At 41.0% G+C, this 27,243-nt stretch overlaps 1 protein-coding gene across 4 annotated transcripts in view; it reads right to left on the reverse strand.

Moving 5' to 3' along the window:
• CNOT4 (CCR4-NOT transcription complex subunit 4) overlaps positions 1 to 27,243 on the reverse strand; it is a 73,091-nt gene that overhangs the window by 34,215 nt on the left and 11,633 nt on the right. For all 4 annotated transcript variants that reach the window (XM_042468764.1, XM_042468765.1, XM_042468763.1 and 1 more), the window contains exons 2-4: positions 16,913 to 17,176; positions 2,193 to 2,390; positions 302 to 388 (exon numbers count right to left, since the gene is read on the reverse strand). In XM_042468764.1, coding sequence (XP_042324698.1) covers positions 302 to 388; positions 2,193 to 2,390; positions 16,913 to 17,086 — 459 coding nt within the window. In that variant the 5' untranslated portion in view covers positions 17,087 to 17,176. The remainder of the gene's footprint in view (positions 1 to 301; positions 389 to 2,192; positions 2,391 to 16,912; positions 17,177 to 27,243) is intronic.

Genomic DNA, 27,243 nt, shown 5'->3' on the forward strand with positions numbered 1-27,243 from the left:
AGCCCATCTAAAACTCTGTGGATGATGTAAGATTTGAATTTGAAATTTCCCAACTCAGGTGACAGTTACAAACAACAGGATTTACTATATAATTTGATAAGGCATTTATGAAAGTGTGAATGTCATGATTAATTATGCAAACCCCTTACCTTAAATTTAGATTTCCTTGTTCCCTTACAATTTTGTTTATTTTTTACATATCTCCCTTTTTGGAAGCCAATTACTTAAAATAACACATCTCTTTCTTACTAACACATCTGGAGGCCAACTCCAGGACAAATGAAAGATGCCAGTATCTTACCTGTGAGCCTGCATATGATGTGCTGTTGTTGATTACAACTTTGTGTATTTTACCAAATTTCCCAAAATATTCTGGCCTTTTCAAAACCTGTATAGAATATTAATATAATGAATGTAAATGTCATATTGATAAGCAGCTAAAAATCCTGTTTAAACAGACCTGTTATACATTTTAGCAGCCGGGGAGGGGAGCTAAAAAACGGAGGGAATTATGTGAAAAGATTTTTTTTAATTCACAAATAACTGAAATATGCAAGACTGTGGCAACTAGCAAATATCAACAGTAAACATCTGAGTACTTAAAATCAGTTCTGTATCTGGGAAAGGAGCTTATATTTTCAGTTAATTTTCAATTAATTTATTTAAAAGTACTGGGTGCTTATGTCTTCTCAATGTGGAAAGTCAGTACTTCCTCATGCTGAACCCTGACAATACAATGTATCTTCTATTTAAGTATCTTGGTCCCTGAAACAGAACAGTGTCAGAAATCATGGGGCCAAATGGATTAAGACGGTTGTACTCATTTCATCATCCACATTTCAGTGGGCAGAGCTGTAGCAGTCCTAGAACAGGACTGCACATGATGAATAGAGACAGTAAGGAGTCCTTTATAGGAGACATTAACACCCTCAGGCATTTAGAAATGTGACATGCCTAAGCCCCCCTCAAATATTCTGCAACTGAGTGGGCTTAAACAATCATCCGGTGGCAAGTTCTTGAAGGTTTTTTAAAGGGCAGCTCCATATAAAAGCATAGTGATCCATGCTTTTTCAGTCTGTATAGAGATTACCACAGCTCAGATAGCCTTCACCAGGAAAACTAACAGGTGGTATGCCAGATGAAATTTATAAAAGTATTTTTAGTCATCACCACCACCCAATAATTCAGGAAAAGCACCCCAAATCTGAGAATATCCCTCTTCAATGTGACTGCACTGGCAAGCTATAAATGTAGCCCCAGAGCAACTGGTCCCACTAACTAGCAGTATTTCTGCCCTGTCTTCACAGTGAGACCAAGATGTAATTACTAGGTTCTTCTGCCTCTCTGTGGTGTAATGGTGGATTAAGATTCTGGAGACCAGGGCCTCATTCCCACTTACAAATAAATCGATTTGTGATCCGAATCGATGGATCAATTCAAGAGCAGAGTGTGGTTCACACTATATTTGCCCCGATTGCATTTTTTTTCCTGTAAAATGAGCCACTTGTGGTTCACATTCACGAATGAATCGATTCAAAATGGACCCACTCCAGCTGGTTGAAGGGCAGATTTAAATCGATTCTAGTTCATACTTGTGCGGAATTGATTTATCCAAAAAGACACGCAGAAAATCAGCATAAAAAATACGTGGGTTAAATGGGCCTAGCACATGCCCCCCTCTCTGTTCAAGTGGGAACCAGGGTCATTTGAACCGGTTCAAACCGATTTGCAATCTGGGTTTAAAAGGTAGTGGGAATCAGGCTCAGGGTTCAAATCCCCATTAAAGAAATGGAAACTTGCTGGGTGACCTTAGGCATGTCACACCATCTTAGCCTCTCAGAGGAAGGCAATGGCAAGCCTCTGCACAACAAATCTTGCCAAGAAAACTCCATTTCCACCATAAGTCGGAAATGACCTTGAGGTATACAGTATCCTATAAGCTAATGGCAATGGAGTAAAGTGATATTTCACGGGCACCCCCTTAGTGAAGCTAGCCTCCAGAAAAAAGAAAAGTGATCTAACAGCTGTACATCCAGCGATACAAAAGGCTCTCGTTCAGCACTGCACACTGCTCAAAGGTCCAAGAGAGTCAATAAGTCTGAACAAGAGCTTATTTGCAATCATAATAACCACAACAAACATTCAGAACACATTTGCTGGATATAAGGAATACCAGCTTGGCAACTGCTTACCTCTGGATCTGCTAGGCGTTGGGATAAGCCTACTACGAAGACAAGATTTTTCTGTACAACCCGCACGCTTGCCAGATGTTTACGATTCTCTGATATCTTTTGTTTTCTCTCATTTTGCTTCTGTTTCTTTTCATTTTTTATCCTTTGCAGCTCTTCTTGGGAGAGTGGTTTATACACTGCTGGATCTTCTGGATATGGCTAATGAGAAAAATAAGTGGATAAGTCTCAAAGATCCAGAAGAAGAATTGACCTTACCAAGAAAACCATTTGGTTGGATCCGGGTTTAGGTCCGTTCAAGTGAGAGGAGGTCCCATGCTCCCACATTTCTCCAGAAGTGATATACAGAAAGCTGGGAAACTGTATTGAAAAGGACAGGGTGCTTACCTGTAACTGAAGTTCTTCGAGTGGTCATCTGCGAATCCACACAAATGGGTTATTCTGCACCTCTGCAGCATTTTCAGATCCTACTGGAATCGCTAGGGAAGACTTTTTGGTGGTAGTTCCGCCCACCCTCTATATAGGCAGGATGTCTTCCCGCCTTTTCTCAGTTCCAAAAGGTCTGCCGTGAGAGCAGACAAGGAAGAGAGAAGGACACAAGAGAGGGAAGGATGGGCAGGATTTGTGTAGATTCGCAGATGACCACTCGAACTACAGTTACAGGTAAGCAACCTGTCCTTCTTCTTCATGGTCTCTGCAAAGCACACAAATGGGTTAGACTGGCAAGCTTGTTCCTCTGTGGAGAAGGGAGTGTCCTGGCAATAAATAAATTATTAAACCAGAAAAACAGTGTAATTTGTTAGTATTTGACAGGTGCCAACTAACCTTAGTGCATTCCGGAAAAGAGAACAGCTCTGCCAAAGGCTGCTTCACGTCAGTGTCTGGTATCAAGTCTGTAGTGCTTGATAAAGGTCAGAGGTTGTGACCATACTGCAGTCTTGCAAATGTCCTCCAAGGGAATTCCGGAGAGGAAGGCTGAAGATGAAGCTACCGCCCTGGTGGAATGGGCTCTAATTTGAGCAGGCGGAGTCTTCTCAAAAATCTCATAGGAGAGGAGGATTGTGGAAGTCACCCATTTGGAGAAATGTTGAGGTGTGACTGGAAACACCATTTTGGGGTTGAAATAGCAGACGAAGAGTCTGGGGGGAAAATGAGAGGGCAAATTCCTGTTGACGTAGAAGGCTAGCGCCCACCTGACATCAAAACAGTGGAGCCAGCGCTCGGTGTCGGTGGTTGGTTCGGGGCTAGCGTTGGGAGAATGATGTCTTGATTGAGATGAAAGGTGGGCATTACCTTTGGTAGAAAGGAAATGTCTGGATGGAGGACAACCTTGTCCTTAAAAAATTTCATGTACGGTGAGTCTGTACAGAGGGCACCAAGTTCACTGGCCTGGCGTGCTGAGGTGATGGCTACCAAGAAGGCTGTCTTCCAGGTGAGGAGCCTGAGGTCACAAGAACCCAGAGGTTCAAAGGGTGAGGCAGCGAGTGCTGCCAAGACGAGCTGGAAGTCCCAAGCGGGAATAGGGATCACTGCTGGCGGTCTCAGGTTGGCAAGGACCCTGAAGAATTTCTTCATGAGTGAGCCGGTGAAGAAAGATGGGCGGCCGAAGAATTGGTAGCGGGCACAAATGGCCACAAGATAGCATTTTAAGGACAAAATGGAAAATCCAGATGCTGAGAGGTGGTGGAGGAAGTCCAAAACAACAGAGACATGGACTTCCGAAGGGGTGTCCCATCGAGGACAGAAAAGTAAAAAAAAATTAGACCACTTAAGGGCATAGGAACGCTGGGTGGAAGCCTTTCGAGAAGCCAGGATGATCTCTTGGACTGGTACCAAGAGCTGAGTCAAGGCCAAATCCTTCACGCTACGAGACGAAGAGTGTCCACGTCGGGGTGGCGAACCCAACCGTAGTGAAGGGTCAGGAGGTCGGGATGGAGTGGCAGAGGCTGGAATTGGTTGTTGGAGAGATGAAGGGGGGGGAGCCACGGCTGTCTCGGCCACCAAGGGGTGATCAGGATCACATCCGATCTGTCTGTGCATAGCTTTGCTACCACTCAGGTGATCAGAGGAAATGGGGGGAAGGCATAGAACTTTTTGCCAGACCACTGGAAGAGGAAGTAATCCCCTCGGGACCGAGGTGAAGGGATCCTGGAACAGAAGTGGTCGCAGTGAGTGTTGAGATGAGAGGCAAAAAGGTCGGCGTCCGGCATTCCCCACAGAGAGAAGAGGTGGAGGGCAACCTGAGGATTCAGTTGCCACTTGTGACAAGAATCTGGAGTCCTGCTCAGCTTGTCTGTAAGCTCGTTCTCCTTCCCAGGGAAGTGTATGGCTTGCAAGGTGATCCGCTTTCAGAGGAACCAGTTCCAAATTTGAAGGATGAGGCCAAGAAGAGTGGCTGACCTGGTACTGCCCTGCTTGTTGATGTTATACATCACAGTCATGTTGTCCGTGAGGAGGAGAATGACCTGGTTTCGCAGGGAGGGTTTGAAGGCCTTCAGTGCCTTCTGTACCGCTAACATCTCGAGAGCATTGTTGTGGAATTGGCATTCCCTGGGGGCCCATCTCCCGTTGACAGAGAGGTTGTCAAAATGGGCTCCCCAGTCCATGTTTGAGGTATCGGTGGTCAGTGAGGTCTGTGGTTATGGAGGCACAAAGGGAATGTCCACCAAGACATTGTGTGGGTTGAGCCACCAGTGGAGAGAGTGGGCGACAGGCTTTGGAACGGTGTTCCATTTCTGTGGATCGTTGAAGGCAGGGTTGAAGACTGAGATTGAGCCATGACTGGAAGGGACGCATGGATGCCATATGGCCAAGGGCGACCTGAGCTGTTTGTGCGGTGATGCACCAGAAGGCAAGGCAGCTACGAATTGCAGGCCTGAGGTTGAGGAACCTGTCGTGAGGAAGGTATGCTCTGCAGGTGGTGGAGTCCAAGGCGGCCTCTATGAAGCGCATCTGCTGGTTTGGACAGAAGGTGGACTTCTCTCTGTTGATCATGAGTCCAAAGTGGTGAAGGAGAGAGAGTGCCAACTTGAGATGGGAGATGAGCATCCGTCTGGACGGGGCCATGAACAACCAATCGTTGAGGTAAGGAAAGACAATGTTTTGTTGGCAGAGGTAGGCAGCTACGACTGCCATGCACTTTGTGAAAATTCTCGGTGCAGTGGAAAGTCCAAAAGTAGTACAGCGTGCCCGCATCATATGCTGGCGCGCTTTACGCGGACTTGAGCTTCCGCGCTCAAGCCGCGGGGCGCGCATGGGGTTGAATGGGTGCGCGCTCCCGTTGAGCCCCGCGTGCCACCGTGCCGCCATGCACGAATCCCATTGTTTCCAATGGGGCTTGAGCATAGGTGGAATTCGCCTTACACGGAGGGATCCGGAACGGATCCCCGCGTAAGGTGAGGGCCGACTGTACTCGGTACCGAAAACAGTTGGGACCGACAGAGAAGGCGAAGAGGTCCTGGTGGTCCTCTCGGATGCTGATGTGAAAATAAGCATATCGAAGATCCAAGGTGGCGGACCAGTCTGACTCCTGCAGGAGAGGCAAGATGGAGGCCAAGGTTACCATGCAGAAATGCTTATAGGTAATGAAAGATTTGAGAAAATGCAAGTCCAGGATGGGACGGAGGCTGCCTGTGGCTTTCGAGACAATGAAGTACCTGGGAAAAAGGCAATGTCGGGTCCGGGATGGAGGAATGGGCTCGATGCCCCCCTTTTGAAGCAAAGAGTGCACTTCGTCAAGAAGGGTGTCGTGGTGAGAATGATGCCCCTTGGGGGAAAGTATTGCAGTTCTAGGGCATAACCCCTACAGATGATGGAAACCACCCAGGAGTCAGATGTTATGGAGGCCAGGGCGCCCAAGAGCTGTCGGGAAGCGCAGTCAGCCGAGTGTCGGGCCGCTGAGATCTCGTGCAAGGCCAGTGCATGAGCTTCTGTATGGATGGCCATGGCCATCCGTTTCTTGTCCTCAGGGAGGTCTTCATACCAGGGAAGAGCTTTTCCCCAAAGCTGCTGTTGGTAGGCAGCCATATACGCTGAGTAGTTCTGGATTTTGAGGTCCAGGATCACAGAGGCGTAGGATTTCCGTGCCATGGTGTCAAACTTACGACCCTCTTTGTCATCAGGGGTCAAAGCTGTCTTCAGGGCCAAGCAAATCTGTGAGGCTTCCACAATTAACAAATTCGGGCGAGGGTATTCAAAGAGCCAAATCTCTTCTGAGAGTGTAATACGTTAGAGATTGTCAAGTTTCTTGGTGGAAGGTTGGGCCATGGACAGAGTGGGCCAAGAACTCTTTGCAATCCTGGACATCAATGGTAGGAATGCAATAAAGGTCAGAGTTGGGACCTTGTCCCAAACCATCTCATCAATGGGATCAAGAGTTTGAGAGTCTGCATGGAGGACTTCAATGTTTAGGGCTTTGCCCATTCGGATAATTTGTTACGAAAAAGAAAAAATGTCATCTGAAGGAGAGGGGGCCTCGAGAAAGGCGAGAGCCTGCAACTGTTGAGCCGGAGCATAGTCAGAGACGTAGTAGTGGTCTGCGGACTCAGCAGAAGCTGAACTGGTCCTGGTGTGGGCTGAGAGGGCCTGAGTGGTTACCATTACCAGGAACGAGGGATGCACTTGCAGGGAGACAGCAGAGGCCAACTGTATGAGTCAGACTGGTTCTGCTTGGGAAGCTGAGGAGAGGTAAGATCAAAGTGGAATGGACGTGGTAGATTACCTTGGAGGAGGCAAGAGAGGTTCAACAGGTTGAAACAAAACGGCCTCCGCAGACTTCAGAAGGATCAAGAGGCAAAAAATATGTGCCTGTGGCTTGATCAAAAACAACATCCCCTCTGGGGTGTTCAGCAAGAACAGAGGATGCATCATAGTCCTGTTCGTCCTCAAAAGAAATGACCTCCAAAGTCTGGGAGAGTCGGTCCAGTATCACCACTTGGGTGAAAGGGGAAGGTTCCTTTTCACCCTCCAAGAGTTGGTAGGGTTTAGACAAGGAATGCAGAAAAGTGTCTGGTCGGCCCAGGAGTCGGGATGAGGAGACATCTGAGGTTGAGGCGCTGGTTGCGCGCATGGTACCGAGTCCAGTTCAATGTCAGCGGGCTGGGCAGGAGCGTTGGTACGGGACCAGCGGTCGGAGTCCGGACAGGCACAGGACTTCTTTCCAGAGTGATGGGATGAGTCCTTGGACTTGTCTGGTGACTTGTGTTTTCTCTTCTCTGGTTTGGAGTCTGAGGACTTTTTCCTCTTTGGAAAAACCACATCCTGGTCCGTAGACCTCTGTTTTTCTGGGGTTGGTGACCCAGAAACTTCAAAAGAGGGTTTGCCCTCGGCAGCAGTAGCCTTGGCAGGGAGCCCTGAGGCCAGAGATGGGAGCTTGCCCTTTGCGGCCGCAGCCTTGGCAGAGGCTCTAGAGGTGGAGGGGGGCTTCAAGATTTGCACGTAGAGCATGGATCTAAGGTGCATCTCTCTATTCTTCCTGGCCTGCAGAGTGAAGGCCATGCAGTGAGGGCAGGAAGCAGGGACGGGGCCGTCACCCAGGCAAAGGAGGCACAAGGAGTGTCCGTCGAGTGCCAGGATATTTGTCCCACATTCAGTGCACTTTTTAAAAGAGTGCACAGACATCTTTAGACCAAAGTCAAGGGACGAAGAAAGAGAATTGTCAAGAAGTCTGAGTGTTGCCGGTTAATCAGTCCAAAACCAAGTCCAAATCACAATCCAAAGAGTAGTAAGAGTCAAACGAAGTCAGAGCAAACGCAAGTGAAAGCTAAGGAAAGAGCACTTCTAAGCCAGGTTCCTAAGCTGCTCACACGGCGGACAAAAGGAACTGAGAAAGGGCGTAGCTACCACCAAAAAGTCTTCCCTAGCGATTCCAGTAGGATCCAGAAATGCTGCACAGGCGCAGAATAACCCATTTGTGTGCTTTGCAGAGACCACGAAGAAGAAGGATTAGCTACAAAGTAGAATCTTGAAAATCAACCAGAGGATCTATCCATGAGGAAATACTGGGGTAGAAGCACCTTCTGCGAGCAAAGTTCAGCTCATGATCAGTGCCTCTGTCCACTTTCCAGGAATCTCTTCTCTCTTGCCCTCATCTCACCTTTTTCAGATAGGTCCCCATAACTTGGCATGGGGTGAGGTTGAAAGGGGTGTTGAGGAGATGATGAGGCAGAGCTGCCCAGTTATATATTCCTGAAGCTGTATTAAATCTATAATTTCAGCTACTAGGGAAAAATTAATTAGTCCTAACTTAATGTATTAATAACTTCAATTATTATCTGTTCTTTAAACCAAATTGTGTTTATTGAAATACGTCTTCAGCACTCAGTTATAAACAATCCCATCAAATAACACTGTAGGTAAGATAATTTATCCTTGTTTCTATGGATATACAAGTGATATATTACAGTTCAGCAAAGGCAGGAACACATGATGCCCACAGTTACAGCACAGATCACATTTGTTTTGAATTTTCTCCAGAACCAGCACCAATAAATTCTAATTCTTACTTTACCAAAAAAATTTTAAAAAATTAAAAAAAATTCTGAAGCTTGTGTTATGTGTATCAGGCTCAGTCGGAAGCTCAATTCTGTTATCAGCATAGCAATCACAGCCCTGCTTTCTAATTTTCAGGGCTATTTCCCGTAGTGAATTATTTCTACTTCATTCTTTTCTACAGAATCTTTACTCCCTGCAGCGACTACTTCACATTTCATATAAACCTGTCAATAAATATGGCGATTTCAAAAGACACACAAACAGATACATGGCGTTTCTGACAGTGAGCCTTGTTAAACTTTGCTGACACCCTTTGCATCATGTCCAACATTTTTTCTGCCACGGCACAGTTCAAGGGAAGACAGGTAACAGCAGACAAGCTGCCATTACTAATCTTCTCGTTATAGGAAGCTTGAAATGTTTCTGCTGGGAATAAAGCATATAGAACATGGACTGATGATTGCCCTGAGCAGTTTGCTATAAGCTGGTTTTGTGACATTCAGCTAAGCCTAACAAGAAGGAAAATTTACTTTATATAGCCTCTACTCATGGATTTAAAACAGTATTAGAGAATTACACATAAGCATTTAACGTGAACAATGAAGACACTCACTTTGTAAGGGTATAAAGAAAGTAGCTACATATATTTATTGTAGCTATATGAATAATATGTCAAATTCCTATTATTTCAGACAGTCAACATAAACCTCTTTAAATCAGAACTCTGTAACATACTCAGAAAATGAGCATATGTGTTTCTTGAATCTTGAACAGAAGTAGAAAAATCAACTGATTACTTACTTGTTGGGGGCAATTAGCTTACAGACTGTAAACCGCTTAGACTGAGTGCTGAGTTTACTGATAAGCAGTATAGAAATGTACATCCTATTGCTATTCTAGCATTGGGACAGATACTTAACGTGTGGTTTCATAAGAGAAATGCAAACTGGTAATAAAAGAAACAGAAACATTAAATGCATCACCCATCCCAAATGCCCAATGTCTGTCTATCTGAATTAATATAGAGGCTTCCCCCACTTTTGACACTTCATTTTCCGACAACTCACTCTTTCAACGCTTGCAAATTACAGACACATTCCATTAATTTGACAGAAATTCTGCTCTTCCACCAGTTCTTCTTCCTACAAAGCTCACCTGGGATTGGTCACGCGTGTGTGTGTGTGTGTGTGTGTGTGTGTGTGGTAGTCATTTAGCTTTTCTATGTATTCAAAAGTAGCATATTGTGTGTTATGTAAATTTTCAGTGGCCAAAATGCATTTGTAAGCTAAAAAAACCCCTGAGTTCCACGTTTCAGAGGGCAGGGATCCGTCCAATTAAAAAGATTGTATGTACAGCTCTGTGTAAATTTACAGCGCTTTATAAATAAAGGCTAATAATAATAACCAAATAGACTTTCTCATAGCCCTCCAGTCCCTAACCCATGAGGTAAGTGTGGACTTCCTATGTGTATCTAAGCATCGCAGAAGATTATCTTCACTTTGTGCAAAGCAATCAACAAATACTTTTAATAAGTTATGCAACATTCAGTCTTCTCAAACACTTCTCTTGAAATGTTACTGCTGCATTAAATGTGATCCATTTAACTGGTCAACTAGTTCAAACAGCTGGATCACAAGAAAGACTCAAAAGAAGTGTCTTTATGGGGACATATGTGTGCCAAGTTATAACAAAAACAATTTAAAAAGTACTCTTGAAGTTGGTGTTGGAATCGTGTCAGCTTGTTATGCTGGGGGATTTCAATATTCATGCTGAGGATGAATACTGAAATCAAAATGGCAATCTTGGACAAGAGAAAGTTTCTGTTGTTGTAGACAATCACTACCTGATCAAGTTAAAATGTGCTAGGCCTCTGCGATTTTGTGTGTTTGTGTGATTAAGGAAAATTAATCAGGATGGTTCCCTGGCAGCTTTTGGAATTTCCTAATCTGGAATGGAGAAATAGCCTGGGTTTTGGACACAATTACTCCTGAGCATAGCTTCTTGAACTATGTAACTATGCAGCCCCTTAGTTTTCTATGCAGTGGATTGAGATAACTGAAAACTAGACTGGCATTGGTAGAAAACGCAGAATAAGTCCAACCTAGAACTGCCATACTCCAGCCCCTTGCTTTGAGCATCTAATTTGCATATTATGCAATTTAATACACTTATGCATACTATCAATTTCCATTCTAATTATGTAAATTTGACACATTAATAATTGCATTTTTGTACTATTATTTTTCAGCCTCAATATTTTTATAATAGCTACTCTACTGAACCAATATAATGTCCTAAAGTGCCAAACTGGGAACAGGGAGACCCAATTTCAAATCCCTGCTTGCACATGGAATTTGTCATATGACCAGAGCCATCATTATTTTTCAGCAAATATACCTTACAAAGTTTTTGTGGGGATTAATAGCAAGACAGGAGCCACGTCAAGCAACTGTGTACATTCCTGCTGATTATAATACAGTCATCGTCTATATCCATGGATTCAACTATGCGGGGGGGGGGGGGGGTGTTAAAAGAAAGCTTAGATCTTGTCATTTTATATAAGAGATACAATTTTACTACCTCACTGCATATAATACGACTTGAGCATCCTCAGATTTTGGTATCCATGGGCGAACGTCCTGGAATCACAACCCAATGGATACCAAAGGCCCAATGTAATGACATTATGTCATACGCAGACACTTCTGAAGCTACTATATTCTTGTAAAATCAGTAAAATATTTTTTTCTATCCACTTTTAAAAGTATAGATCCAGGAAATTCAGAGGAAGCCCCTGAATGACTGGCATCTCACCATGGAGGAAAACGAAGAGGAAAGTAAGAGCAAACTTACAAACCTCACCTCCATCCCCTGTATTCATATTACCTACTTCTTCTGCACCTTGCACCCTCCCACTGTACATCTTACCACTCTTCCCTCAGTTCATTCCTTTATAATGCCCTTAGTCCACAGCTGCACTTCTCAATCTTCCTTATATCACCTCTCACCTTTGCTCCCTTCCCATGGTTCTTGCATTCTACCACTTCCATCTCTCACCTTCCCTAACCCCATCTCCCACCTTTACCATGCCTCCCTCCCTTGCTCTTGCACCCCACCATCTCCATGTCTCACCTTTCCTTCCCCTGTCTCATGGTGCCACATATCCCTTCTTTTGCATCTTGCACCCATCTGTTACACCTTCACCCCCCTTTCCCCCCACACCTTGCTTCACGCTGCCTCTGTGCCATGTCTTCTTGCACACAACTGCACTTTCAACCAATTCCTCCACTGCCACTGCTGCTGAAGGCAGTAGTGCTACAAGTGCTGTAAGGTAAGGGGGGGGGGAGGGCAGAATTAAAAGATATAAAAGCAAGGTGACATGAGAGGGGACATGGTTAGCAAGGGCAGTGGAGATGGAGGGGAAAGATAGGGCTGAGAGAAGACTGGGGGGAAAAACTCCTACTATACCACACCAGGTAGAGGAACCATAACTACCCTGAAAAACATAACTTCGTTTTTTCTGGGCATCTAGCGTGGGTTAGTGGTTTGAGCACTGGACTATGACTCTGGAGAACGGGGTTCGAAATATTCATTAAAAAAGCAAGAAATAAACAAAACAGAAATTCAAGTTCAGCTTTCGCATTATGCAGTGATACAGAGCAGTGTTATTTTTTTCTGCAGAAAACTTTTCATTTCTAAAAATAATTGATTCACAAAATTCATTAGAAACAATGAGTCAATGCCAATATAATATCAAGCAAGCTTGGCAGTTTCAAAGTTGTCTGAGCCAAGAAAGTCATTTCTCTATTCTCAAAGTGGATTTAAATTAAAACTCAGATTTGATCTGCTTAGCACTCATTCTATCTTGATGCAACAGAAGTGTTATGAAATTAATATTTTTATATAGTTATTCCTAGAAAGTGTTTGTGAATACACATATGTTTTACAAATACATGCAGAAATAAAACCAAAAATACACACCATAACCCAAACCAGTATCAAGTTACTGAATGCCTCTTTCAGCTGTGCAGATTAAATCACAATTGAATATAAAACTAACTTTTATTTCACTTTGAGCAAACGGCGTAGAACAATGTTTCATCTTTCAGCATGGGAATCTTGTATCCTCTCAACAGCTCTCTGAATGCCAGTATGCAAGATACATGCAAGAACGCATATATGCATATACAGGTGGCCCTCCATATTTGCAACTTTGACTTTTGTGGCTTTGATTATTTGCTGTTTTGATTAATATGTTCTCTTTAGGAATTTCTAAGTCCTCCAAGGCAATTCTGCTTGAAGTTGACCATAGAGTTGTGCTGGAGAACCTAGAAGTTCATAAAGAAAAACTAGGCATTTGTATCTTGTTCACACGCTCTGCTCTCCACTCTTTTCTTCTGTATCTATCAGGAGATTAAAACTGGAAGCAAAAAACCTCTAAAGTGAAAACATAACTGCCAGATCATTCTTATTTGTTAGAACACTATGGCTTAAAATATGAAGCCAGCACCAGAAACCACAGTTTAATCTCAGCTTGTTCTCATTAACTACTTCTTTTTATTTATTTATTTTATATACTTTATTTTTTATTATATATCAAATTATAAAACAAACCATTCTTCAGACACAAAAAAAGTTATTATTATTACATCCAATAAGCCTATACTAAGCTAACACATAACATTACTTCCATAAGCTGTCTCAATAACTGGTCCTATAACAACATATCATCTTCTCGTCTTAGGTTTCCCCCATATATGAAAAGAAAAGAAAAAAAAAACCACACACATACATAAACAAGAAAAATAAAAATAATAATTTATCTTTCCAAAAGATCTCCTGGAGCAAATAAATTCAATTAATCTCTACACTACACTTTAATTCCATCTTAATGTACAAAATTTAATTATTGGCGACCATTCTTCCTCAATTTGCTTTACATCTTTATTATTCAAGAGACTCATTAACTACATCTTAAACAAACTATATTTCTCTAAGGTGGCATGCTGAAGGAAACTAGTTTGTCTAACACAAGAAGCAAATGCTTTCTATCTCAGTGTAAACAAAATATACTTTTTTTACAGTTACATATGTAGAAAGTTATAAGATCCCACAGTTGCACTGCCAAAGAAATCTGCTCACATTATCATTTGGCCTCTGAAAAGATTAATCAGAAGTTAAGGCTGGACCTACTGGCCTTACAGCATCTTTTACAAGACACTTGGTTCTTCTTTGTTTATCAAGTAAAATGTGTCCAGTCCTGATCTGCTGAAAACCAAATGCAGCCCTGCAAATGCTGCTGTATAGCAACTTCTAGCATTCCTTACCACTAGCTATGTTGGATGAGGCTTGTGGATGCTTAAGTCCAACAATGCTTGAAGGACTGTAATTTGTCCACATCTGATTTACTGCAAATATTAACTGCACAAAACCTCATTTTCTATCTGCATCCCTGGACGTTAAAGAAGAATAAAAACTTTAAACAAAAGGAAGTGCTAGCAACTGTAGAAAAGTTGAAAACCCAACTCAGGAATCTACTGCCTAGGTGAGAACATGGAAAACTAAAGGGTTTAAAAAAAGAAAAAGAAATCAAGTTTCTGCACATATTGAATGTTGGTAAGCAGGAAGGAGCATGAGGATAATAGCAAAACCAGTACTAGCTTCACGCTGAATTCCTCTCTCATTCTGACCCATGTATTTGATTTATCCTCTATTCCTGTACTATGGTCTATATACACACTCATTCTATCTTGCTGCAACAGAAAGAATAATGAGGAGACAGGGATAATTTCACTGGCTTGGTGGGGGAAAACCCCAGCTACTATTTGGTTCCTTCTCTTCTGTGTCTAGTCCAGCTGGGCTCTATAAGAATGGGAGTCAATATCTTGTCAATTCAATGAAAGTCACTCGAAGATCAATTAAGAATTCCCAAATGCTTTATGCCCTGCCATGATTCACATTATATAACAGGATTTGGCAACTACATACACACAGTCAGATTACAATATTCTCAACTGCCCACTCTATAAATGCTTAAAATGCTACTATAAAAGAAAACTGTTCCACAATACCATAAATTCCATCAACTTTAATTTCAGCAATATGGAGGTTCATTTTTTGAGATCTGACAGTTAAAAAAAAGAAGAGGACCATCTTATCATCTCCCTGTACAGAAATCTCACTGATGCCAAACACCTATCTCAGATTTGACATCTCAGAGCAATGAGGCACAACCTCCCCTATAGCCAATTCCTCAGATTAAAATGCAACTATTTTAATGAGGAAAGAGTTAAAAATGAGTTCTACATGTTCTCAAAGCAACGCACTGGAAGAGGGTGCCTACAACATGTGATTTCAAAGGGATTTACCAAGGTAGCTGACAAAGCCCATTTAGAATTGTTAGAAAAACAGCACAGACCACAGACCAACCATCTCAATTGCTCCCTCACCTTTAATCATATTATAAAAAACATACAAGGGTTCATAAAAAAAACAAACATTGATTTATAATAGAAAATATCTCAGGGTTTAAGAAAAAGTCACAGATCACCTTCCAAAGAACAAGAAACATCAGAGATTTAAATACTGCTCTCAGGAAATCTAAACAAGCATTTAAAAAACACTATAATGGAAGCAGCTAGTCTCACAGGACACCACCCCTGTAGCCACTGCATATACTGCAAATATACATCCCAAATGATTCAATGTATAAATCGTAATGATCAACAGAGATATACTTTCACCCAATTTAGCATTTGTGATAGCAGTTTTGTAGTATATGCCATTCAGTCCTTGTGTGTGTGTGTGTAAGGGGGTGGATGGGTGGTGAGGACATCAAGACCTCTGAAAAAATAGTAATAGGGGAACATCCTTCCAATTTAAGAAACAGAAGAATAGGTGCTCATTTTATCAATCATTTTCAGGAACTACAATACTCTGCATCATATTTCAGGTTTTGGGTACTGGAAGGGACAGTTAACAATGATGAAAAAGTTTAGATTGGAAAGGAAGGAGAATGGATTTTAAACCAGAAACCTCTTGACCCCCAATGGTGTCAATGAAGATTTGGATCTCCTTTCATTAATGTAAGGCCACCCCACACAACTAAAACAATATTTTTTAAAAAAACATGATAAAGTTTTCAGTTAGATTGCATCAGATGTCCTTAAAACTGATTAGACCACACTCTCTCCGCTCAATCTTATTTCTAATCATTTTTAAAAATCTTAAGGTTCTTTACTTCTATTACTTTTTAGTCCAGCTACTAGCAAGATGGTATGTGTAATTCCAGAAAATACTGCTGGTGATTGAATTAATGGTATGTATGTAATCTAATACTAAAACAATATTTATTAGTATTTATATTTATGTGTTGTCCTTTTGTAAAAGATTTTAATCTAATATGTGTATTTGTGTTTATTTTTAATGTAGCCCCTGAAGAAGGACAGCCAGTTTATGTACAGACAAAACTGCATTGCACTTTTAAAGAATAAATTCAGACCATCGATAAGTACGTGGAAACCAGACTCCTTTTCTGCTGCTTCATAATATGTGCTTTTCAGTATCTACTGTTGCTCCTTTTAGTTTAAGAACCTACACAAGAGAATACAGGAGCTATCAAATGAGACACTATGCTGATGGAAGTCATCAATTAGTGTACTGGGAGAAAGAAAAGTTTAATCTATTCCTCCTCCCCCTGCAGCCCCTCCACCCCAGCTCCCAGAACAAAACAGAAAGGACTGAAGCTGGAGGTTGATAGCTAAAAATGACCCCATTCTGTACATGAATGCCTTCCCTCAACATAGGCACGTTAACTAGATCTCTCCACTAGATATATGAACTCAGGAGAGTAGTCATAAGAAAACTATATAATGGTCAAATCTGTAGAAGATTTGTCAATTCCTGATCTAAGTACAGGACAATACATTACTCAGAACAACTTCTTAAGTCATGGAAAACTTTTAACAGCAATAGTAACAGATGTCTACAGCAGTACTAGACGTGTGACAATTTACAAGTCCTGAAGAGCATTCTGGGATGCAAAAAACATTGAAAAGTTGAATCAACACCAGTTAGTCACTTAACTGCACATTCCTTTTTGATTTTGCAGTGTGCCCCAGCATAAAACTTTAGAAGGCAACAGAAGCTAGGTATACCATATTTCAAACAAACTTTCATTTTGGGTAACCTTACTGTTATAATAAAACACCTCATGATTTTAAAACAAGTACCTTTCTACAAGCAGGACAAAGCCCATTCTCATCTGTGCGAATACGATGCCAACAGAAGCGACAGATCTGGTAACCACAGGTGCAAGGGAAGAAGTTTATGTCATCAATCTCCAGAGGCTCCATGCAAAGGGGGCATTCCACAGGGTCTTCCTTCGCATCTGGGCTGCGAGACATCTCTGTTTTCACACAGCAGCAAAAATATATATATAATAACTTAAGGGAGGAGTAAGGTCTGCAGAGAAAACTGTAGAGACACTTGAAGATCTGAAAAACAGAGAGAGAGAGAGAGAGAGAGAGAGAGAGAGAGAGAGAGAGATTAGTATTTAAATTTTCCTAGAAATATAATCACTTTCAATTCCTGAACTGAAAGACAGTTTATAAATTTGAGAATGTTTTGGATCAGGACAGCTTTCCTTTTCCCATTGCTTTTGCTCAATTACATTCCACCACTCTTGTTCAAGAGGCACCCAGCCTTGCATCTTTCACATTAAATCCATCCTCATGAAGTCTGTAGGAGAAATTATCCACATAGGCTTGTGAGAAAGGGAACTGTGCTGTGCCACTTAATTTCCAAACTGAACTATTTCATATCACTTTGTTTTGGAGGAGAAAGACCAAACCTTCTAAGTATTTGGGAAACAGCCAGAGGGAACATCTCTATTCAGACCTTGACTGTTTTTATCTGATAATGAAGAACACTTCAAAAGGCAACAGCTTTTTGATTTATTGTCTTCTTTCCAACCACGAAATGTGGTAAATCTATTACCACATATAAAGATGAACAAAATAACCAGGATCCAGTTGAGAAATGGAAATCCACGGTAGAGATCAGTCACTTAGAAAAACCTTAAGTGTATCTTATTTCTCCATCCAGTGCATGGTGTATAGTTGAGTATATTCTGTATCTTTAGGATCACAATGGATTGTTGTACGTATGATCTCATGTATATCTACTATGAAAAAAGCTTCCTCATCACAGTTAGGTCACTGACAGATTACATTACTGGAAGAAAAAATGTTATTGCAAGTTGATAACCACACCAGATCCAAACAGCCTGGCAACATTGGTATCAGCCCTGCAGTAGTGGAAAGATGTGGCCGAATCCTCCTAGGTTTACAGTCTATATAGTGAAGTGACAGTACAGTACTCAGTTTTTGGTGCAAGATCATTTACTGATCAGTGAAAGACAAAAAAAATCTATTGTGCAATTTGCCATGTATTTTGGCTATATGATATAATAAAAGAAACTTTTAGTTGTCAAAGAACCTACAAACTCAAGTGGTTCTTGAGAAAGTGGACCTTTGAACGGATGGGGAACTCCATTCCCATTCTGCAACTCAGTCTGATTACAAAATGTGAACATTGCTGAACCACAGTCATTGCTAACATGAAATCAACATAATTATCAGTCTGCCCCCAGTTAACAGCAGAACAAACAGTTCTGGTTGTGCTTTCCACTGGAGCCTATGAAAGACAAAAGAATATTTACAGCTCTGCCACCACAGCTGAGTCAACATTAAGAAGTACAATATAAAAAGTATTTCCCAAAATCGACACATACTTTCTAGTTTCCTAGTCACTGCAGCCCCCCCCCCCCAATTTCAGAGGACCCCATCTTGCAAAGTGAGAGAAGGGGAATAAGGGAATAAGGGAGTGAGTTAATGACTTAGTGAGCTTCATAGATCAGAAGAGATGAGAATACCAGTTTCCCTGGTCCAAATCCAATACAGTCACCAACAAGATTAGCTCTCAAATGAACCTGATCTGAAACTGGATTTCTTTTTCTGGTTCAATCTGAAAATGGCAACCAAGGCTTTTTTGTGTTGATGTGCCTTCAAGTCACCTGTGCAATTATGTCAAACTCATGAATTTCATAGGATTCTGTCAGGAAAGGAATACTCAGAGGTGGTTTGCCAGTTCCTTCCTCCAAGTACCAACCAGGACTGACCCTACTTAGTTTCCAAGATTAGACAGGATCTAGTACCAAGGCTTCTATCTAGGCATTACTGCAATGTGTATGCTTAAAATATAACATCCCTGAACACACTACGCAGACCCATAACCAGCTCTAGCTTTGAATAGGTTCATTCAGAAGTGTCTCATTCTGAATGAAACTGGACATTTCAGCAAGACTTCCTTTAGTTACTTGACAGATATTATTTTTGGACCTAGTTAAATAACTGCATTCCATACAGCAGCCATCTGCTATTACCAGTTTCACTGACTCAGCACTCACATGAAGTGTAAATAAGCGAAATAGTTGCATCTTCATTAAATAAAAAATATCCCTGAAGACTGATTCTGATCCAAAGTGTATCAAATTAAATGACATGTTACGACATGAATGTCTTATTAGGGAGGTTGCAACCTTGAATAATGTGAACAGAGTTTTTCAGCCACTCAGAACAGACTTGCCATCAGCATTTGTGCATACTGCTGCTATTCCTTGCCACTACCAACACTTGATCTCTAAGTGCTTCCCTGCCTACAATGTGTTTCACTCACATGGGAAAGCCCCCCCCCCTACATAATAGCATACATGTGGACAGCTTTTCCAGGTAAGAGTAAACGTGCCTTAATCACAATTCCCATAAAACTTATGTGGACACGGTCTCTATGCATAAAGCAATATGCATGGAGACCATTCTGTCGTGCCATATGGATAGTGAGGAAGTTGTTTCCAATACAGATGCTGAGAAGCGTGGTCACAGTGTGCATCAATGGTAAGGCCAGCCCACTTGAACACTACCCCTAAATGCTAGGGACATTGACAGGATCCTCCCTAGTCACCCAGTTCATTACTGAATCAAGACAGTAGTTCAGTACCCTCACAGCCTCACCTGAATCTGATAACAGAGAGAAACAGAGCTGGGTGTAAGCAGCACACTGATGACATCTCAACTCTAAATCCCAAGACAACCTTACCTAGCAGTTTCTTATAGATATTCTACAACATGGAATGTAAGACAGAATTGTACAACTCAAATGCCAATCCCTCAATGCTACTTTCTGAAATTGATCCTGCAGATATGAGTGGAACCACTGTATCAATGGGACAGTAAATTTAAAGAATCTGCCTATAACAAAACCATGGGCAACGGTATCACAAGCCACTGAGAGACGGAGGAAAATCAAAAGACAATTTCATAATATTTGAGGTCTATGGAAAGGGTTTTTCAATTTAGACAGAAACTAAAAGCAATTGGAGAAATTAATAAGTAAACCTTGTAGGCTGGTTAAATTGTATGTTGTTGTTTTTAAAAATCTAAAGTACAGCCACTGAAAACTATTAGCGAGAACATGCCTTTTCTTCCTCTTATAGATGAAGCCCCACATGGTACAAACTGCTGTGTGCTAAAGTTTTCTGCTTTGTAAAATTGACTGAAGTGGTTAGTCACTCAAGTTGAAGAACTGCTACTTACTTTTGTCCTTTTAAATTTTTTTAACTGATGTTAGAATTTGTTTTAATGTTACTGACTGCTTGTTGTCGCTGTGCTTTCAAGTCATTTCCGACTTAGGACAACCCCCAGGCAAACCTATCACAGGATTTTCTTGGCAAGTTTCTTCAGAGAAGGTTTGACATTGCCATCCTCTGAGGCTGAGAGTATGTGACTTTGTCCATGGTCACCTAATGGGTTTCATGACTGAGCAGGCACTGACTGCTTAATTATACTTTTATTGGGGGAAAATGCTTGTTTTTATTAATACTGCATATATGTATGTATACAGATACAGTAGATAGATAGATAGATAGATAGATAGATGATAGATAGATAGTTTCAGTACAGAAAGATTTCTAAAACAGAACCTTTTCCAATGTTGTATTTTTCTGTGAAACTTTTTTCACACATCACACACTTACCCATGGATGTCTGTGCTGTTGGACAGCAATCAATCATGTTATATGGGCTAAATACAGTATATGGAGTTCTATTTATTCCTCTCAGGCAGGCCTCCACAACATATGGCTGGTAGGCCGCTTGTGGGCTGCCAAGGGATTTCAGGAGACCCGTGAGGATGTTAATGGCTGTGACCCAGGTAACAACTGCTGGAGCCGCTTCTGCCACTGCTACCACCATTATCACAATGGCCACCCCGTCAGTTCACAAGGCATGGCCGTTTTCTTCCCTCCCTCTGAACTGAGGCAGCATCAAAGGAGAGAACTGGCACAAGGAAGTGGGACAGCCCGCTGCCTCAGTACTGTACTCCATTAGCCAGCGAGGGCTATTAAAACATGGGAATGGTGGAAGGAGTGGCATCCCTCATGTGGTGCGGGAGGGGAACTGCCTTGCCCTCACCCCTCATCAAGCCAGACCACTGCAGCCCCCTCTGCAGGCCTTCCTACTGCAATGTGGGACTCCGAAAACACCTCTGACTTAGGTTGCCATAAGTGAGGACCTCCAAACCGGGACAAATGTAGGACAAATGTAGGGCAACATTTTCAAATGTAGGACACGTTTTTTTATATATAAAAATGGAGGACACGCAAAAAAATGAGGTTTTTAAAAAAAATGTTAATATAAATGCATGTTTTTAGGCATGATCAAAATGGAGGACATTTTGGCATTATTCTTAGACAGATGGCAGAAATGTATTTGCCCTCGGATTCAACTGTACTTCTCAGAAGTGTTTACTTGGGCAAGGGACTGTGGTTTTTCTTCACTGCGCATGAGTTAGTAAAAATCATAACAAGTTACATTGGCCGTGCCTCAGAGGCTTGTTGATATCAATATCACCATCATCATCATCATCACCACCACCACTATAATTGGCCAAGAAAGGCAGACTTGTTAGCATTCAAAGCACCATAAATACACAAAAAATGCACTTGCATATATTTAATAATAAAAAATAATGAAAAAATAAATAAAAAACAAGGCAGGGGTGTATATATTTGATAATAAAAATTAATGTAATAAAATAAAAAACAAGCAATAATAAAAATTAATAAAATAAAATAAAAACAAGCAATAATGAAAATTAATAAAATAAAACAAAAACAAGCAATAATAAAATTAATGAAATAAAATAAAAACAAGCAATAATAAAAATTAATAAAATAAAACAAAAACAAGCAATAATAAAAATTAATAAAATAAAAACAAGCAATAATAAAATTAATGAAATGAAATAAAAACAAGCAATAATAAAATTAATAAAATAAAATAAAAACAAGCAATAATAAAAATTAATAAAATAAAAAATAAAAAGCAATAATAAAAATTACAAAAATTAAATAAATAAGTATTTTATATTTTTAAATAATTTACAAACACCCAAAAAAAAAACAAGGCAGACCTATGGCCCTGACTCAGCTTTCCTCCTCCTCCTCCTCCTCCCTCCTCCTCCTCTGGCCCACTTCTGCCTGGCCTAAGTTCATGCACCTTCCTCCGGCTCCTTCCTCCTCCTCCTCTCCCCCCTCCTCCTCCTTATGAAGGCTGACGCGGGAGGAAGGGAAGCAGAGCAGGCACGCGCGCGGAGGGAGGCAGGGAAGGCAGGCGCGCGCGTGCGCAGAGGGAAGTGGGGAAGGCGCGCACGCTGCCCCTGGCCCCTGCTGGGGCCTGGGCAGTGCGCAAGCCCTCCCAGTGGGGCGTGGGGGCGGCGGCGCTTCTGCCGCCCGCCGAGGAAGAGGAGGAAGGCGGAGCCGGAGGTGGGTTGGCGCCGCAGCAGCCGCGTTAGCGGCAGCGGCAATGGCTGGAGCAGGCCCCCAAACCAGGAACAAGGCACGGGTGGGGGCCCAAACCGGACCGGGACCAGGAGGGGCCCCCCGAAACCGTGAATGGCACGGGGGCCGCCGGGTTATGGCAACCCTACTCTGACTCATCAAGTTGTACTGAATCAGGATGTGTGTTTTTTCTCAGTTTGAAATGGAAGTGTTAAGTAGTTTAAAATGCGAGTGAGTGAAACAGAAGGTAATATTGTGCCTGAACAGACAGGCCAAAATAAAGCTGCTTCAAGTCACTTTGGAGGTATGTTGTTTAAATGATGCATGCATCCTAAGGGGCCAGAAGCCGCACCAAAGCCACACTGCAGTCCTAAGGACTGGAACACAGCTTTGGCGCAGCTTCTGGCCTCTTAAGATGCATGTGTCATTTAAACAGCATACCTCCAAAATGACCCGAAGCAGCTTTATTTTGGCCTGTCTGTTCAGGCCCCTAGTTAAACCTTAGCAAAACGAAAATTAAACTGTTGATATGAAATACATCAAATACAACTCTCTTTAGAATGTATGTACCTAAAAATAGCATTCTTTCAAGTATAGTCTTTTTGTTAAATATAAGGGACATATATTGTATTTTCTTTACATTAATACAAACATTCCATTAAAATAATTTCCCACATAAAGCTTAGAAACTGTTTGAATATAATGCTTATGCCAAATGCACTAAATCAAATAACATTACAGTATTTTCTGAACAACCTTCCAGTTCTACAGTTTCTCGGGAAAACCACGATTGATTTAGTCAGTTTTAGGAAAATACAGTTGTCCCTCTGTTTTCAAGGGGGATCTCTTCCAGACATACACACCTCATGAAAACTGAGGCGCGCGTGTATTCAAGCCCCCTAGACTTGAATGGGGTGCGCGCGCCAGGCACACACCCCATTGAAAATAGTGAAGGTCGCCCCTCTGCGGATTTTCAAGGGCGTGGATCTAAGATCCGCAAATTAGGAGGGGTGACTGTAGTTGATTTCATATAAAATGAATAAATAAACACTGGTAAAGGGTTACTCTATAAATAATAATAATAAATAATAAAAATTTTATTTATATGCCGCCCTTCCTACGATCAGGGCGGCTTACAACAGATTAAAACACAATAAACAGTCTATTTAAAATACACAAATTAAATCAAATAAACAAGCAAAAAAGCCCCATAGCCCAACCTCTTGGCCACGGAAGAGGAGGGAGGCCCACAGGATATTTATTCGGGGAATGCCTGTTGGAATAGGAAGGTTTTAAGATCCTTCCTAAATTGGGCCAGGGTAGTAGATGAGCGGAGCTCTGTGGGCAGCGCGTTCCAAAGGGCTGGGGCAGCTATGGAAAATGTCCTCCGAGTGGTGGAGGCTAACCTAGCCCCAGGCACCTTCAGTAGCTGCTGCCCAGACGTTCTGAGGGTGCGAGGCGGAATGTACGGGGAGAGGCGGTCCTTTAGGTATCCTGGGCCCATATACAATAATATCTACAAATTATCTTGGTTCAAGGGGTATGTGTATGAGTGCCTTCACGCTGCCTATCAATTTAGGGCAGCCCCATTAATTTCAAAGAGGGTTTTCTTAGGCAAGGAATGCTCAGAGGTAGTTTTACCAGTTTCTTCCTCTGAAAAACAGCCTATAGCACCTGGCATTAATTCCTCATCACCCTCATCCAAGTACTAACCAGGGCTAATCCTATTTAGTTTCCAAGATCAAGCAGAATCTGGTGCCTTTTCCAATATACTGTAGTAATCTACAGACATCTGATATTCAGTATTTAGCAATTAGAATGCTCAATAAACGACATCTAGTGTCACCATCTATTCCATATCATAATGCTATTGGTAATTTCAAAAACTGTGTAGTACTCAAAAGGCTAGACCATATGTATTTAATTCTATATTTCATAAAATGATTAATTTTCTTATACGCTTTGTTAATACTTTATTATTCATATCTTCAAACCTTACAACTGTAATTTCAATAGCACTTTCTGCTTAACCTTTAACTATTAAGCTCCCCATCTCACTTGTCTATCTCCAAAGTACAACTCTGCTGAACAACAGGATAGCTTTCTTAAAGCTTGCTTTCCTTTGGTCACATCTTTTGAGGTAGTAGCTGGACATCTGAGAGAACACTAAAATAATTAAAGTTTTAAAACCTTGTTGTACTTTGGAGATAGAGAAGTGAGATAGGGAGCTAAATAGTTAAAGTAAACAAGAAGCAAAGCCTGGCCTAATCTCAGTGGAAAACAGATTGTTTATCCTGTAATTACCCCTTGAGGACACACCTAACACATGAACAATTCTGGCAGGCTTTCCCAAATGTCTCTCATACCAATAGGCAAATTTTCCCTAAGAGAATCCAAAATATGCAACTCCAGGGTATGTGTGTTCAAATTAAATGCTCTCCACAAATCTGCTCCAGAACAGTCATAGCTGAATCTGCACAGGAATGGAATACAAATTATATCTCTGTATGTCTTGGGCCAAGTTTCTCAGATAAGGTTTCTCATCAGAATACCTGTTCCAAGAAACAGTGGCATATCCACTAAATATTTTCTTCAAAAGGTTGCCTGTAAGAAACTATACATAGGGGGAAGCAATTGACCAAAGTATTTCTGTGTATGCCTTTATAAGTGAAAGTGGATTATTTTATGGTAAGTGTAAATAAATATAGCCAAGTTCTCTATCATGAGCAGTTCTATAATCTAGCCTGGATAAGTCAATACACAGGATGAAAGAAGAAGCTGGTAGGTTATGAATCACCTTTTAAAATACTACAAGGATATTAAACTACAGTACATTATATAAATTTGAAACAAAACCTTTAAAGGCAAGTTCGAGGGAAAGGTCCAGAGAGAAAGCAATCTCTCATGCAGATAATCAACAGTAATATCTCAAACTAGTAAAGGTCTGCAAGTAGTTTTTCATTCTTGACACGCATGGAAACTTCTTATGTCATAATTGTTAATTATGAAGAATATTTTTATTAGAATTTCGAAAGTACTAGTTTCCTTGAGGAGCAAAGAGTGCTCTAGAAAGATTTCATATAACATACTTGCCATATAATTTGTGGCCAACAAATCCATGCAGATTATGCGTTGAAAACGCATGTTGAAAAAGAGAAAATTGTTCTTTTATTTCAATTGATAAATAACCTCAAGCAAGACAAATTGATCAGATCTGGTCGTTCTTCAAAAAAAAATAATGCTAATATTAACAGACAAGTAAAATGTTTTCTGCATTCTCTTTTGGCATGACATTGCTTTTACCCAAACATATAAATGGCATACAGTACTACATACTTGCCAACAAAGGCAAAAAACACTTAACCCAAAGAAAAGAACTAAAATCTTAACCAAGCTGCAAAAATGGCTAATGGTACTTTATTAGTTTAAATGGCAGAGAAAAAGTGACCTATTCAAGAGTATAACTTTAGTCATTTCTAGGCATGTGAAAACCTAAAAAAACCAGCAGGAAATAAAATAGTTTTGCTTACACAGAACAAAATTGTTTATATTTTTAAATATTATAAATACAACAGCTTATACAATTTTATATGTGGAGTTCTACTATTTTATATGGCTACATTATACAGATAAGTTTAGTTCTGATATGAAAATATTGCATATATTCCACTTTCTTAAACTTTCTATCCCCCTACTTCCAAAATGGAAAACTTAATTTCTTCCATGGCTTCAAAATTTCTATTTTTATATTTCTAGCCACTACTGAACTAGATTATATAACTTTATCTGTTCAAAATACAAAGCTGCACAAAAGCCCACATATATACTTTCCACTGCAAGAATACTATATATACTTGACTATAAATTAATCTCATGTGTAAATAGAGGGCAGGTTTTTGGGCTGAAATTGTTGATTTTGAAATGACTCAAGGATAAATTGAGGGTAAAATTTAAGGGCATGTAACAAAGGATCTAGAGGATTAAGTAAAAGAAAACAATGCCAAAGTATTTACAGTACGCTCGCGTTGTATGCGGGTGCACTATACGTGGCTTCAAGCTTACGCTGAAGCCACATGACAATAAAATATATGGTGCACGCACAGCACCACAAGCATATGCCCCTTTGTTTTCAATGGGGCGCAAGCAAACATGGAATTCCCCTTACACGAGGGGATCTGGAACAGATCCACCACATAAGGGAAGAGCTCACTGTAAAACATTCCAGCAGGCATAACTGTTTCTGCTCATACTAAAGGCAGGATGGATAAGATAATGGGGTGGGTGGGGGTCAGTGCTTTCAGATTCCCCTCTTGCCTTTCTCCAGGAAATGATTCCTTTCTTATAAGAATAAAGTACAGTGCTTACATTGACCCATAGATAAGCTGAGTCAATTTTGTACTTAAATTTCTAGACTTTTACATGAGTATATATAGTATGATAAACTGGATGTGTCTATGAGTGAATTCCTAAGTACTACATTTCAGTAATCTAGTTTCTCTTGATCTGTAACAAGGGTAGATATATTCCAAAAGGAAAAAGAATGCCTACTCCAAACCTACGGTTACACTTGATTTCAATATTTTAAGTGTATGCAAATATACACTTATTTGAATAAATGTGTATTATTCAAATATACACCTGATTTTATGCTATACAGTAGAACAG

The sequence above is a fragment of the Sceloporus undulatus genome, chromosome 5 (genome assembly GCF_019175285.1).
Source record: "Sceloporus undulatus isolate JIND9_A2432 ecotype Alabama chromosome 5, SceUnd_v1.1, whole genome shotgun sequence".
Classification (NCBI taxonomy): Eukaryota; Metazoa; Chordata; class Lepidosauria; order Squamata; family Phrynosomatidae; genus Sceloporus; species Sceloporus undulatus.